General features: G+C 36.1%; 1 protein-coding gene across 4 annotated transcripts in view; it reads left to right on the forward strand.

Moving 5' to 3' along the window:
- Positions 1-16117, forward strand: part of RPGR (retinitis pigmentosa GTPase regulator) — a 60396-nt gene that overhangs the window by 19496 nt on the left and 24783 nt on the right. For all 4 annotated transcript variants that reach the window (XM_037376939.1, XM_037376938.1, XM_037376941.1 and 1 more), the window contains exons 7-10: positions 5307-5465; positions 13065-13220; positions 14247-14371; positions 15515-15697. In XM_037376939.1, the coding sequence (XP_037232836.1) occupies positions 5307-5465; positions 13065-13220; positions 14247-14371; positions 15515-15697 (623 nt within the window). The remainder of the gene's footprint in view (positions 1-5306; positions 5466-13064; positions 13221-14246; positions 14372-15514; positions 15698-16117) is intronic.

Consider the following 16117-nt stretch of genomic DNA (forward strand, 5'->3'; position numbering starts at 1 on the left):
GAGTTCCACTGAAAATAAGTTTTTAATTTATAGTTTCCAGCCCTCTTTAGGACTTTTTTACAGTATCTGTTTCCTTTCCTTTCTTTGTTCAGGCTTGGGACATTAGGTCTTCATGGTAGAGGTATGTCTCAAATAAAGCACAGAAGAAGAAAGAGCTGAAAGAGTGTAAAGCCCAATTTTGAGTCCATACACAGACCTTTACTTGACTAGTCTTTGACCATGCTCACTCAAGTTTTTCAGAAAGCCTTAAGCTTGGCAAGTGTACATGGTTCATTTGTCCACTGGAGCAGATGGAGACCAGGAAAAGCAAATGTATCTAACCACTCTGGTATCTCCAGCAGAATTAGGTTCGTGGAGCCAGAAAGGAGTCGAATATATTGGACCTCTTCTGCTGTTTCCCCTGCTTGAACTGCTACTGTAAGCAATGTTAAGATAGAGTCCTGCTACAAAGATACCTTTTCATAGAGAGCTTTGCAGGTTCTTTGAATTCCTTTTTTAAATTTACTTTGTAATTGTTTTTAAGGACCATTCCACAAACACTTACTTCCTTGCTCAGAATTTCAGCATTTGAGGTGGTTTCAATCACTTTGGTCTTGAATAAATACTTCTTCCTTTTTTTAATTTATTTTTTATTTATTTTAAATTTATTTTATTTTTTATTTTATTTTTTTATTATTTTCTTATTTTATTCAAGGATTCATAGAGGGATCCAATTCTACTGCCCTCATTTGCCATCAGACAGGTCTTATACCTTCTCTCATCTGCAGTTCACATATTTACCTTTGAGGGGCCAAGAATAGTTTTCCATTTGCTTTCCCATTTTCTTGACATGCTCCTGTGACCTAAGGTTTAGTGATACAGAAAATGTGCCACACTAGGGAAAGTTCAACATGTGAGAATGTGACTCATATGAGAGGAGAAAATTAAATAACCAGATTCCGTTGTGAACAGAATGTCCCTAAAATGCAGTTGTATTGCACACGTACTGTACTCAAAATTTATCTGGGTTTAGCTGGATTCCCTTTATGTTTGATAGCTATTCTTCATAGTTTTTAGACTCCTATTTGCCTTAAAGGGATGTGTAATGTATTCAAAAATTGCTTTAATAAATGGGTTTATCTTTGTTAGCTGGATTATTAAGTTGAAAAAAATGTAATAAACTTGATTAGTTTGGGAAGTCAAAGGAAGCTTGGCCATTTGAATCTCTAATCCTATTAATTAGATTGTGATTGGATTAATATTTGTGGTGCAGTACTGTTTGAAAAGAAGTGCTGGTCTCTTCAAAGAGAACTGCCTAATTAGTTAACTCTCAAGTGCTTTTGAGGGTTTATCGGCTTGTTTCTAGAAGTATATGGCAAATCCAAGTGTATAAAAACAGCGCTTACCTTCCAAAAAATGCAAGGTTCTTTCTGTTGTTGGGTTTTTTCCTTTCTCTTCACTTAGAATCCCTAATAAAATCTCTCTGTCGATGGAATGTTTTGGTTACAGACAACCTCACATTGCAGTTGATTTTTTTGTTGTTAATTGGGCTACTGTTTTAGTATAGAAAATTGATGCTGCCGCAAATAACTGCAAAGCACCAGCCTGTTCAGAGTGTTTCTTTATGTAGGTATAAGAATAAAGATCAGAATCAAACCAGAATATAAAACTAACAGAGAAGCCTAAACACAGTCCTTAGTTTAGAAATGAAATGAAATATATTTTTCTGCAGCTGAGATCATGTGCTCTTTCTTAAAAAACACAGATTGAAATGATTGCAGAATGCCTCTTAGAAAAGAAGTATAGAAGAATGCAGAAAAGATTATCTGTGCACAGATACCTGCAGGTAAATTAAGTGGTATAATATTATTAGGGTAGTTTGTGTGTGCAGGAAAGAAAATGTCAGAATAATAGAAAATCTAAGGAGAGATGGCAGGATGGGATTACACCTCTGATGATGATAGTTGGGCAATACAGCTATCCTGTTTCATCATCTTGCTGAAGAGGGTGTCGCTCTTGTGAATAGATTGTGAGTGGCTACTCTTAATGGCCTGAGCCCTGTGAAACCTTTCTGGCAGCTTGATATAGAGTAAGATTGTATTATTGTCATTCCCTGATTGCCCCTCTGTGCGGTTAGAGCATTATGTAAAGATGGTAAGTCCAGTTGCTAGCCTTAGTGGCCCAGGAGCATGGCACTTGAAGAATCTGCCATTGTGAGAGGCAGAAGTGATCTTGGAAAATAGAGAAACAATATAAAATAGTCTGGGGTTTCTTTGACTAAGGCAGAGGCTAAATTTCTTAGGTTTTGTAAGTGTTACAAATAAATATTTTGTCATCAAAGTTAGGTTCTAAGTCTTTGATGGGAGTGCTGGGCTGCAACTTTATGTTGAGGCTTAGGACCCATTTTCCATTTAAAACAGGACTTTGGTTTTTATGAAAAGTTTTTTTTTTCCTTTACAGTTTTTGCTCTTTGAGTATGTCACGTGTTTTTTTTCCCCAGAATTTTCAAGTAAATTGATAAATTTATGCATTTAAATTAAGTGGAAGCTGAGGTATCTTCGAAGTTGCATAACCTCTTTATTTTTTGTCCTGAATGGACTTTACCGTAAAATGAGAGACATGCTTCAGATTCTCCCTATAGTTATAATTAATTGAAAACCTATCCTTGGGCTTTCTCTGAAGAGAACAGTTCATCATTTAGACCATTTTTGTTTGCTTATTGAGGACTGTCAATACCAAAGGTAACATACATCACAGAGCAGCATGACTAGTCAAGAATTACTTCCTCTGATAAGATGGGAGGAGAAGCACTGCTTTATTAAAAGACATAGTAGTTTAAGGGTTTTCAGAATGAATCAAAGCCCTTCTGATGGAGGGTCCTGGCAAAAGCAGGCTGTGCTGCTCTGTTCTATGCACCCACTGCTGTAGTTACTCTTTAGCACAAAGTAATCGAGAGCCAAGTGCCACAAATTAAAAAAACAATAATATATATATATATTGCTGGCAGAAGAGTTTTCCAGGAAAACCATTTTGAATCAAGGTTATCTATTGGATTTACCAGATGACTTAAATGCAAACTAGTTGTCCCATAATTACACAAAATGAAGATGCGGTTTTGCAACCTGAAGTTCTTGCTCAGTTCTTATTCACACAAAAGGCAATTTTAAATGAGTGTACTGCTAGAGCAAAGCTCTGGAAGATTCAGTAAAAATGACACATTTCTTACTGACACCAGTTTTGCCTTTCTCATCATCAGAATTAAAAATTCAAAGCAGTAAAATTCTTTTCCTCTCTTTGCTTGGTATGCCCAAGTTTTAATAAACTTCAGTTCATTTTGAATCATATCCTTCAATTTTTATTAACTTGGTTTTTACAATTTCACTAATGGCATTTGCTTTTTAGAATGCATACGTAGCTTCGTTTTTTGTACTTTACATTTTTATTTACAGCTTTACTTCTAGCTCTTCCTTATTTCCTATTTCTCTGTAGCCGTGGTTTTTTGGTCATTTCCATTGTCCTTAAATTCCCAAATTTTAAGTTGTGGCTAAAAAAGTGCAAGGAAAAAGCAACAAACGTAACAGCTATGCAAATGGGGGAATATGCACAAAGGCTAACAGAAAACTAGTAGTGAGTGTGTTTTCTTATGCTCTGCCTGCCTTCAGTGGAGAGAGGGATGAACTTCTCTAATGGTCAGTTCTGAACACCTAAATGAGGCTTCAGCTTTGAAACTTTGTTTGAGCTCATCTGTTTTCACTGTGTGTGGGGAAAGACCAGCATTTCCAAGGTTAACCCAACTTCCATGTTGGCAAGGAAGTTACAGCTTTTGAATAAAAATCTCTCAGATACTTGCATCATGCAATAGCAATGCTTCTAAATGGTGTAAAAATAAATTTGTGAACACTAGATGTATCCTTCTGAAAGTAAAAGCACATTTTGTACTGAAGTACAAATCTGCATGTTTCCAAAAATATTGTAGATGGGTGCTTCTGATGACTGAGCTTTAATAATGGAGTATACATCTGGGGTTTGGTATTATATTTGTTATGTAACTGTAGCTATCTCTTTGAATTTCCTTTAGCTCCTACAGTAATTTAAACATTTCTTTGTCTTGAACTAGCTCCATGTGAGAGTTTTGTTTATCCTTGTGCTTTGTTATATCCAACTGGGATTAAACCCTAAACTTTTCCATATGTAATGGCACATGATGAGTTTTTTGGTAAGTAATTTCAAATTCAGATTGTGGGCCACAATTTGCTAAGAGGACACTACTCCACAGATAGTTTTTTTCATGAGTGCAGAATACTCAACTGTTGCTTTCCTACCAGTAAGGAAACATTTTCTACCCAAACCTCACTCCCCATTAGAATAATTTGGACCCCTTAGGACGGAAAATCAGAAATGTAAATGTAGATAAATTGTAAAAAAAAAAATAAAAAAATGTAGGTAAATGTAAAAGATGTAGATAAATTGTAAATATAGCAATGGGAAGTACATTTTCCATGTTCCATTTTTAACTATGGTAGAAGGATATATAGAATGCTGTCTTGAATAGTAATTCAGACATACATAGCAGTGAGAAAGCAAAGGGAGTGATTGGAAAAGATAAAACAAAGGAAACTTGAAAGTAAAATAAATTACCCAGATTTGGGATTGGACAGTATTTGAACTGGTTTCTTAAAACATCTGGGTGAATGAGAAGGGTCTTCTTACATGATTATGTAGCAGATCAGAAAGAACTTACAGGAAGAGATCTGTAAAGACAAGTCAGTATTTTTTTTAAACTTAATTCTGGTGGAGTTACTGCTGTGGAACTACTGCTCTTATCCCTGTTGTTGGATATATTGCTCTTTTCTTGCTGTCCAGACCACACAGACAGTTTCATGTCATTCCTCTTCTTTTTTCTTTTCTTTTTTCTCTATGTCTTACAAGAAGAAAGCATGGCTTTTGCATCAAAATTCCATGCAAAACAATTTTCTGTTTTAGTTGAGATTCATAAAAGCAGCTTCAGTTGACATAAGTACTGCTACAGAGGGAATTATAACCTCTCCGAAGCAGGATATACTTAGTTTTGTTTTTCCCTTGGCTGGATTTGTTGCAGGCTAAATATTGTGGTTCTCATCTTGGAGGGAGCTAAAAATTTAGCCCCTTCTTGTGCCGTCAAAGCAGACTACTTCGCAGAGCTGTTTGGACATTATACAGATATGTTAAATTATCCTGTATTGTTTGTACACTTTTTTATCTTACTGATTTGTCTGCAGCACTCTTGACAGCCCATCCTTGCTTCTGAGTGCATGCTGGAAATTCTGCTCTGTTCTGTGTTTTCAAAGGAGATGGTGAGCTCTATACTTTTGGAGAACCTGAGAATGGGAAACTGGGATTATTGCCTGAACAGCTGAAGAACAATAGAGTCCCACAGCCTGTACTGGGAATTATGGAAAAGGTTAATAAGGTTGCTTGTGGTGGAGAGCACACCGTGGTGCTGACAGGTATGCAACTTAACTGGCTTTTTTTACAGCCCTGTGACTTAATCAGTAAACTCAATTTATTTTAAAGAATTTGCATCCAACTGAAGTGTAACATGCTGTAGTAATCTAACTGGAAGACCATTGTACATCAAGGAGGTAGAAATCCGCGTAACAGTTAACCTGAGTGTAGGCCTGTGCTGCACTATGCATATCCCTTGGCCGAAGGATAAACTTAGCCAGCTGATGGTAACAGAGGAGCTTACAGGCAGCTCCTGCTTGGTACCACTGGTTACATAACTTGCGTGTCCTTGCCTTTATCTAAAACTTCAGCAGGAAGTTCCCATGCAAATGTCCTTTATATTTGACAGTATAAATGATGAATAGAATTGTTTTGCTTGGAAGAAAATAGTGCAAGAGCTAAAATGACCAAAATGGAGTAACCTTCCACATATGGGATCTGTGTAGCATGCTGTGCTTGGCTGGAGGCCTGTTCGGTTCCACACAACTCAGGATTCCCAGCATCTGAAGGGACATAAGACTATTGATACTATCTTATTTTTTTTTTTTTTATAGTCTCAGCTCCAATAAATAGTATTTTAAGAGATACTTTACAGAGTCTGAGTGCCTTTCTTACTGGAATTTTAACAATCCAGCACTTCCTAGGGCAACACAAATGATTGATGTTTCTTTCTCTAAAGATCTTGGAAGTGGTATTGGTGTGAGGGGGAAAGAATTTAGAGGAAAGCTTCCATTCTGTAGTAAGTATAAATGACCTTGAATATTTAGGATGATGTTTAGGAAGTCACGTTCCAAGTAGCTGTCTGTTAATAGCAATGGAGATGCACAATCTAATGGATGCCTAAATGGATTAACTATCTCTTGTGATACAGAATTTGCGTGTGACATTGAGCAGAATCTTTAGCATACATATAAAACTAGTACAGATATAGACATTCAACATGTCATGTATCATACAAGTTATAAAAATCAGCAAATACAACTGCTACATATTATTTCAGAGGGCTGTGTGTAGAGTACTTGGAAGATGGTGTATGTTATTGTACTATTAAACAGTTGCATGCCAATAGTAAATTAGCTTTTCAAAGAGATATAGGCAAAGCGTTGCTAGCTATTTATTTCCACAAATTCCACCCTGAACTATAGTAGTATAATAGCAGGAAAGGGAAGTTTGGCTTTGCCCACAGATGATTTAAAAAATATCAGCTTTGGCATGTAATAAATTCTACAGATGTTTAATATGTCTATAATTAATCTCCTACCAAAATGTAGTTAATGTCCTACCAAAAGTAGGATGTATACATACCAGTCCTTAAATCTGTGTTTTGAAAATGCTGAATAGTCATCACTTTCATAACGGTGTGCCTTCAAGGTTATGTAAACAAAATTTCTAAAATACGAACTGAGGATCTAACTGAGGGAGATTGTGAGTAATACGGTGTGGTATTGTACTGCAAGCCACTCAAGCGAGTGGTGGAAGTAACGTACTGGGAAAGGTTGTGTGTAACGATGAGTCAAGCTGCAAAGATTCTGGGTAGGTTAGAACTCCTTTGGGAAAACTATGAAGAGGAAATAACAGTAGCCAATCCAGGAAATAATGCAAATATTTGTCTACATTTCAATGCCTTTGTCTCTCTTCTTCCAGTCTTACCCTGGCAGTATTCTATGTCATAAAATAAATTTCTTTACATGAATCAGATTATCATTATTAGGAAAAAAAGTTACCATAAATTTTGGGCAAGCAAATGTATAAATCATAGCATTATTTTATGGGTTATAAAGTCAAGTTCTGCAAAAGAATTTGATTATCATTATTGATCATTTTTTATAACCGTAAATCTGAAGCCAACCAATAGATACTTTATTTTAATGGTATTTCATGTGATAGAACTTCATTATAACAAATGACTGTTAGAGAGATTTAGTAGGAAGATATTCACCTGGACAATATCATTATAGTGAATTCTCTACAAAGTGCTGGAACAAAGAGGCAAAATATAAATGTCAAAAACCAAGTACAAAAACCATAGTAAGTCACTGTCTTAGGATGTAAGATTTACTTGCCTGTGGAAACAGATTTTGTAGTAGAAGGCAACTAAGAAATTCAGTGCTGGCTTAGCTGGCAGCTGATGATCAAAGTGTTGAGTGCCAGAAGATCCAGCTGAGTCAGGAGAAGAGGAAAACCATATTCTCAACAAAATAAATTTTCCTAAAGACTAATAGTTGTGATAAGAGCAAAAGGTCAGATAGATGTTTTTTAATGTGATTTCAGCTATTGTAAAATAGGCTACAGCTGCGAACTTCTGCCTAATAATGGAAATACTGTCTCAGGTGAAAGATTCTTCATCAGGAGTGCTGACACATGGAAAATTTTTTGACTCAAACCAATATTTGGGGAAAAAATTGGGAAAAGAGAGAGATTTGGACACTGTAATAATTTAAAAAGTGAGTTTAGTGTACATGCATTATAGACTTTGCACCAGAAACTTAACCTGAAATCAGTACTGAAGGGTATGTTGCATCCTGAGATGAAGTGGCATGGCCACATTTTGATGGGTGATATATCTTTAAAGAGGAGCAGAAACATTTATACTTCTTCTAAGCTAGTTTTCCTAAATTAAGAAAGTAGTACAATTTAGAAGAAATTCCAAATTTCATGTATCATTGTCCATGAAGATGGGTGCTGCTTGGCTTTAGTAACACTGTATATATACTGATGCGGTTTTCATCTTTTGGGGTTCTTTCCAGTTTTTTGGGGTGTGTCATTTCGGTCTTAAAAAATAAGAACTGAACGTCTGACTATTGTATACTCCCCTGTTTCATCTATCTTGTTTAGCATAGGAATAGTGTAGGAGAAAATGTCATATGGAGAAACTGTTGCACATCTTGTCTCATTTCTTGTCATCAGTTCTACTTAGGGTTTGTCAAAGTAGAAGAAAGCATAATCCAGTTATCTTACTGAGTACGAGGCAAGTTTCTTCCTGACTTGCATACATAATTAGTCTGTTCCAAAGCACTTAATTTGATTTCTTTTTTATGACTGTCTTATCTATTCTATTGGCAATTTTGTATAGTAAGAACCACTGTTATCTGGGTTATTAAACCAAGCTACTGTTTGGAATCTCTCCAGCAAGTATCAGTGTAAATGGTAGAAAGTATATATTAAAATAATTAATTTTTTCCTTTGAAACTCCAAAATGGGAAACTAATTTTTTTTTTCCCCAGAGGACAAAAAATTAATTTGTTGAGAGCAATTATTTGGAAAAAAAACTTTTTAAAGATAGAAGGTTTTAGAAATGTTGAATATGGTATTGGAAACCATCCTCTTTACAGGTCTTATTGTTACTTCTGCCTTTAATATTTGCAGTTGTTCTAGAGAATAAACAGAATCAAAGTTAAAAATCATAGCACGCAAAAGCTTTCTCTCACTGTAGCAGCGCAAACCTATTCATTTCATGACAGTCTATCAGCCCGTTCAAGAAGATCATATCCTCACTCATGCTGAATGACTTCTCTCAGAGACTAAAAAAATTGCATCCACTACTCACAATGCTTGCAAATGCTTCCTACTGAAAATGAAAGCTGTTGGTATCGTCACTTTCAAAAGAAATGTGAGAGACCAGCAATCTCAATTTGCATGGTTCTTCAGTGAAGCTCTCTAAAAAGTAGAAGAATAATAACTTGTGAATCTAGAAATTGGAGAAGAAGAAAAAGATGACTGGGAGTGGTCTTAATATCTTCCAGTTTTTTTCAGATGATGACAGGTCCTCTGGGAATAATCCTGTCTCTAAAAGAATATATTACCTCCTTTTATTCTCTCAAAGGAGAAAAAGCAAATATACCTCTTCAAAGGAAAAGGAGAAGCAGTCCTTCAGGAATAGGTGGTTTGACATAACAATACGGCATGTTAGCACGTTAGTATGTAAAATGTTGGATTTTTCATCTTCCGTCTCAAGGTCTTTTAAAAAGAGAAGAAAGTCAAGATACCCTTTTGAAAGACGATGAAAAGGATGAAAAAGCTCTACCTTTTCATGATAGAACTGACTGTTCAAACCATATGGGACTGTCTAGGTTTTTCAAACCATTCTTAAGTCTGTATACTATTTATACTGAAATCCCTAAATCCAATTACTAGCTCTGGTAAAGCTGAGTGTTGTGTTGACAGCTCATTTTTACAGTAACATTTTTCAGCATAAGCTGTTTAAAAATAAAGCTATTGTAAGAGTGAATAGCCCATTGGCATAATAATAGTAGTAGTAGTGGTGATGGTGGTGGCGGTGGTAGTAGTAGTAGTAGTAATAGTAATAATAATGTTCAAGGGAAATGAATCTGTGTGGAGAGATATAAGCTTACTTGTCTGTTTTTCTTCTGAGATTTTAAACTTGTTCTGTAGCCTTAAATACATTGCAAGGAATGCATGAATCTTAAAAACACTCTTGGCACTCACTCAATTCTTTCAGCAAATAGCACATGTTAAAAAAAAATATCTGAAAGCTATATAGATTTTTGCCTAGGACTATTTTATTGAAAGTGGCAACAGTCATGGAGATTAAAAAATTGGTATGTACTCCAAATGCCTGCAAAGGTGGAAGGTACACAGTTACAGGAAAATACCCCTGTTCTTCCAAAAAAGAAAATGTAGGAAGTAAAGGAGAAGCAGTCCCAGCACTTAAGTGCTGGAGGTCACTTGGAACAGTGAAGCCATTGGCTTCTGTGCAGATGCTGAAACCATTTCTCTTCATCCTTCAAGATGCCTTCTCATGGGCTGCTGCTGTGGAGGCAGCAGTTCCTTCCTCCAGGCCAAGACAGGACTTGTATTCTGTTTCTTCTGGGTGCTGGCGATACGGCTGAGCCTTCCTTGTGATGCCCTGGAGGCAGCGCTGCTTCCGTCGTGCTGCTGTGGCTTTATGTCTTTCCTCAACCTTTGTACCACTGTGGTGCTGCCTTGACCATTCCACAGGAAACTACATCAGCAAACCATACCCCAAAACTGTCTTTATGAGCTGAGCTGGCTCACGTCATAGCCAGGAGGACAGCAGAGACAGTACAAGTTGGGACTGGAGAGAGAGAATGGGGGAATGAGCCCTTTTGCTGGCAGTATGTTTTCTTTGTCTCATCCAACCATATCCTTACTGGGAATGAGGACAGTAAAAAGAAGGTGTCCGTGGGGCTGTATACCCTTTTGGATTCATGCTGTAGGCAAATGCATTTAGGAATTCAATTTCAGAATGATGAAATTCACCTCTGTCATTTTATCCCTAAGTCTGTGAGGTTGGTTTGCCATAAGACTTCTTTTTCCATGTATTGGTAAACACAGATTGGAGGAAATGCCTCATTTCTGGCAAGTGTGATTATTACTGAGATTTGGCCTCACTTTGGTGCCAGTGGTGAATCATTAAGAAAGGTGAAGTTTTTGTCTTCCTGTGCCTTGATAATTGACTCATAAGCAAATTTAGGAGGAACAAAGTTTAGGTGCCCCTGGTCTCTAGGGATAGGAGAAGATACAATTCTTCTTCTAAAGGCACTTTAACCTGGTTCTGGATTGGCCTGTTCTTCTCATTGCCAGTAGAAACAGAGGAAAGAAAAGTTTCCTGTGCTTTTAAAGTTAGCGTTTGAGAGCATCTCCCTGTAAACACAAATGCAAAAGGCATTGCATGTTTCAAGCTAGGATTAAAGATGATGTGAAAAAGCTCCAGCTTTACTCAAGATAATTATGTTAAACAGATAAAGCAATATAATTTGAAAATTACAAGGTCCACCAGTTTCCATGGACATGTTAAGACAAATGCAGTACTTCTAAACAGAATTTATGAATTCAGCCATCCTGAGGAAGTAATTTACTAAAGTGAAGATGAGACTTTGTTTCGCTTAGAGAAAGCTCCTGTCTTTCAAGTGTGGTTTCTTGATTTTTATACAGAAAGTCTAAATGCTCCAGAAAATGCTTTACTACTTGTTTTACTTTTTAAAGATCCTGAAGTGTTGCTTTCTTGCACTAAAATTTCCAGCAGAGGGAGCTTTACTATTACATTTAGTAAAAACCCTGCTTTACTCACTACTTTTCATCGACAATCTGAAAAAGGTGAAACCGGTGGGGTTTTTTGGTGTGAATTTATGACTTCTTAATATGAAACAATTTAAAAGGGGCAGAAAGGGCAAGCCCCTTCCTAGAAAGAACATCTGCATACATAGTGTTACGGTATTTCATCATGGTTCCTTTGAAATTGGAAAGTCCAATATAAGTTTGTAAGTGTACTATGGAATGTGGAATCTGGTCTGTTCTCTGCTTTCTCTTTCCCTGACAGCAGTGAAGGATTAGTTTGAGGGAATGGTAACATAATTTTTAATGTATCTCCAGTTTGCGGCTGCTCTGAGAATTTGGTCTCACAGTACAAAGTACTTCTGTGGCACTGAAACTTAGTTCGCTATTCCAGTGGCCTTGTTTCCTTGACACAAAGAAGTGTTCAAAAAGTAAAGATTCTCTGTCGATTGTAGTTCCCCACATTCTGCCGTGGATGGCTATTCCTCTCTTGCTTTTGAAGGTGGTGAGATTTTTGACTCGATGGCATCTGTGCAGCAGGAGCAGGCATGCTCTGCACCATGGTCATTACAATAATGTCATGATATATTGCTCCCAAGTCTCAGTTCCTTTTGCTTGTCATAGAATACGTTTTGTCCTTCCTGATCTTTCCCAGGTTTTCATAAATTTTTTTCAAGTACTTTAAGTAGTACCTCTCTAGCTTTTCCATTGTTGCCTACTTGCAGAAGGAAAAGGGGCAGGGAATAAAATTCTAGGAAAACTTCTCCTTTTCCAAAAAAACTTTAGTCTTTGTATTTCCCTTTTCAAGCATGACCTCATCAAGATTTCCAAGCTTCACAGTCTTCCCCTGTTGCGATGGAGTGCCAGGGATGGACACACCAAGAATCTTTATTGTTTTGGAGAAGTGCTTGTTCTTTTTCCTGGCACAGACAGTCCATTAAACAGACAAAATGTAAATGTGGAAAGATGATTATTCTGTCACAAGATAACACAATTTTTTTTTAAAGTTTTCTCTGTATTTAATGCAGGGCTGCTTTGGTAGCTGAACAGAATACTGTAACCTATTCTGTTACTGTTCCAGTCTCTTCTTGCACGCAAATTAGCATTGGTTTAAAGAGGTCTAATCTGTTAAATTTAGGTTCATACAGTGTATGTGCATGTAACCAGAAATTGAGACTACTGTACTTGAAAATACACTTATATGTAAACATTGCAGTCTTGAATTAATTACAGTATGTGAACTCCCGTAAATTTTTTGTTGGCTCGTATTTTGTGTACATGTGATCAGTGGATTATTTTGCAGTTATGTTAGAAAATATATTGCGTATTGAACCATTCAAAATTAATTTCTGTATATATTTTAGTGCTTCCTTTCCTGTTTTTTTATTTTGTTGTATTTTTTTATTATTTGATAAATATAATTGAGAAGTTGGAACATTTTTTAATTAATAAAATGTTGCTTTTTTGATGCTGATGTTGGTTGATTTCCATTTGGCTAACAGAAAGAAGGTTATACTATACATATATAAGCATATTTGTTGTTAACTTTGTCGGTACATTTTCAGAGACAGATGTATATACTTTTGGACTTGGACAATATGGGCAGCTGGGACATGGTACTTTTATATTTGAAACTTCAGTACCAAAGTCTGTGAAACACTTGAGGAGGCATAAAATATGTAATATTACCTGTGGGGAAAATCATACTGCTGTAATAGCAGGTATGTAAGTGAAAAATTCTGAAATGCACTTCTACTCTTATTATACTATACTATACTGTACTATACTATACTACACTATTGTACTGTAAAGGCTTTCTTTATAAAATGAGCAGTAGAAGAAGATGTGCTAGTTCTAAAGGTGAAGTGAGTTAGTGTCGTGGTTTATCCCCAGCTGGCAGCTAAGCCCCATGCAGCCGCTTGCTCACTCCCTTCCACCCGGAGGGATGGGGAGGAGAATCATAAAGGAATGTAAAACTCAAGGGTTGAGATAAGAACAATTTAATAATTTAAACAGAATAAAAAGGTAAGAACAACAGCAATAATAGCAATAATAATATCAACAACAACAGTTATAATGGAAAGGTGGGGAAAAGGATAAAATCCAAAGGAAAAGGGAGAAAGGAAAACAAGTGATGCACAGTACAACTGCTCACCACCTGCTGACTGATGCCCAGCCAGTCCCCGAGCAACGATCCCCACCCCCCAGCTAACCCTCCAAGTTTATATACCAAGCATGATGTCCTGTGGTATGCAATACCTCTTTGGCTGGTTCAGGTCACCTGTCCTGGCTGTGTCCCCTCCCAGTTCCCTGCACCCCTCCAGCCCTGTCACTGGCAAGGCCCAAGAAACCAGAAAGTCCTTGACTTAATATAAACACTTAACCAGCAACAACCAAGAACATTCGTGTGCTATTGATACTGTTCTCACATCAGAGCCAAAACACAGCACTGTGCTAACTACTAAGAGGAAAGTTAAATCCATCCCAGCTGAAACCAGGACAGTTAGTGTTGTTGGTTTGGTTTTTTACAAACTGTCTAGGTTAACTCATCTCAGGCTGTACTTTGCCTGAAAATATACATAGTTTTTGATCATATTAATCTGTTGAAAATCTAAAAATAATTGTTCCAGTTTTGCTTTTGGAAGAGAAATATTCCTTACTTGCATGACCTGTTACTTTGTACTGGTTTTGTACTGGTTTTGTATTGAGTCGTTGGTATTAATAACATCTTTTTTTTCCACGTACAGAGAATGGCCTCCTGTTTACTTTTGGAGATGGGAGACATGGCAAGTTAGGCCTTGGACAAGAGAATTTTACAAATCTGTTTGATCCTACTCTGTGTTACAATTTCTTGAAGTTCACAGTCCTTTTGGTAAAACTTTTGTTTATGCTTCTCAGACATCAAAATATTTATCTTTTCATGAAACACATTATTAATGAAGGTTGAAATCTCAGTATAGAATTATTTTTATAACATTTAATTAGTAGACGATACGAACGAAAAAGGAAATTGTATTTGCATAGCACACTGTTCATTTAATTTGGAATGTGTTTGGCTTGGATTACACATAAAGTCTCCTCCTTAGGGTTTTATTCAGTAGTGCTGTGCTGTAATGTTTTGATCTATAGAGCTGTGGTAGCCTATAAAATTAAATACTTGTTGCTCTTAGATTGTTGACAGTAGGGGAAAACTAATATCTGTTCTGAAAACACCAGTGTAATCTCTTTTTTTATTTTAACAATTATTTCCAGTGGGGTATTTTTAAACCTTAACAAAATTTGAGAAGTTGCCTTTTTTAATCCAAACGCCATGAGAAAGCAGAAATACTTTTTTTTTTTTTAAAGGGCATTGTTTTCATCTGTTTCTTGAAGTGTTTAAGAAATAAATGTCACAGAATTGCCAGCACCAAAAATTCAAACATGACTCAGGACTGAGCAAAATTTGGGACAGAAGTCTGTTGATCACTTCTGTTTGTTTACTAGACTTAAGAGTTTAAGGAAATTTTGTCAGAAGTAGTAAGGGTTTGAAACTTTTTTAAAAGTTGAACATCTGATTTTTATGTATTAATACTTTGTCTGTTGGAGGGTGTAGGACTTGATTTATGCTTTGTGGATTTTGTGATAAAATTTCTAGGTTTGTATCACTGAAGCTATCAGCGTTGTCCACATTTGACTTGCATCAAAATAATTAGCTCAGTTCCCTTGAAAGTCTAGTGGAAATATCTTTCTTTTCTTCTGTATCAATAAGTTAATAGACCTATCTTCTGTTCTGTTCAATACAAATACATTGTATTTAAGTAAGAAGAAGTGAATATAGATCACTAGTCATTAATACATGCAATTAAGTACTTTTATCTTGCTAAAGTCATTAGGAGCTAAATTTGAAGCAATTGAGTATCTCTTACTTTTATTATGTTTTTCTTATAACCTAAGGCCCTAGAGATGATTGTAAGAAAATGAGATCCTTGTATTGACACTTGCAAATGAAATAATCAGACCTTCTTTGGTGCCGTAGGTTGCTTGTGGTGGTTGTCACATGCTAGTTGTTGCTGCTCCAAGACCTAAAGGATCTGAAGAAGTACTCTTAGAAAACTTGTATGAAAGCCATTTGACTTCTACTACCTCTAAAACAAGTGGAGACTCACTACTAACAAACACCTTACAAGTAACATCAGCACGAATACGACGTCGAGAGAGGGTAAATTCAGAGCTGCTTAGAGCTGCCATACTTTTTTTAGGAAACAAAATCACTTTTAAAGCTAAAATCGCAGCATATATCCAGGAGATAAATAGTTCTCCTTAAAATGTGTTTAATTTTAATGTATAAAAGGAAGAAAAATATCTGCCCTGGTCCCAAAATTGATGCAATTGGTCCAATACCAATAAAAGATAGGTATTGGTCAGATTTACTTGTTTATTTCTATGAAAAAGACTGCAATTAATTTTCTATTTTTTTAAATTCTGAAATGGGAGCCTGTTCCTTTGCTTTTTTAAAATACCTTTGAAATATTTTAAATATTTTTTTATGTTTATTAAGTATTTTTTTAAAAGAACAAGAAGCTGGCTCTTTTTGTTGTTCCCTCTGAGTCCTTGAATATATTAAGCAAGTTTGTAGTTT

Source organism: Falco rusticolus, chromosome 2, assembly GCF_015220075.1.
Source record: "Falco rusticolus isolate bFalRus1 chromosome 2, bFalRus1.pri, whole genome shotgun sequence".
Classification (NCBI taxonomy): Eukaryota; Metazoa; Chordata; class Aves; order Falconiformes; family Falconidae; genus Falco; species Falco rusticolus.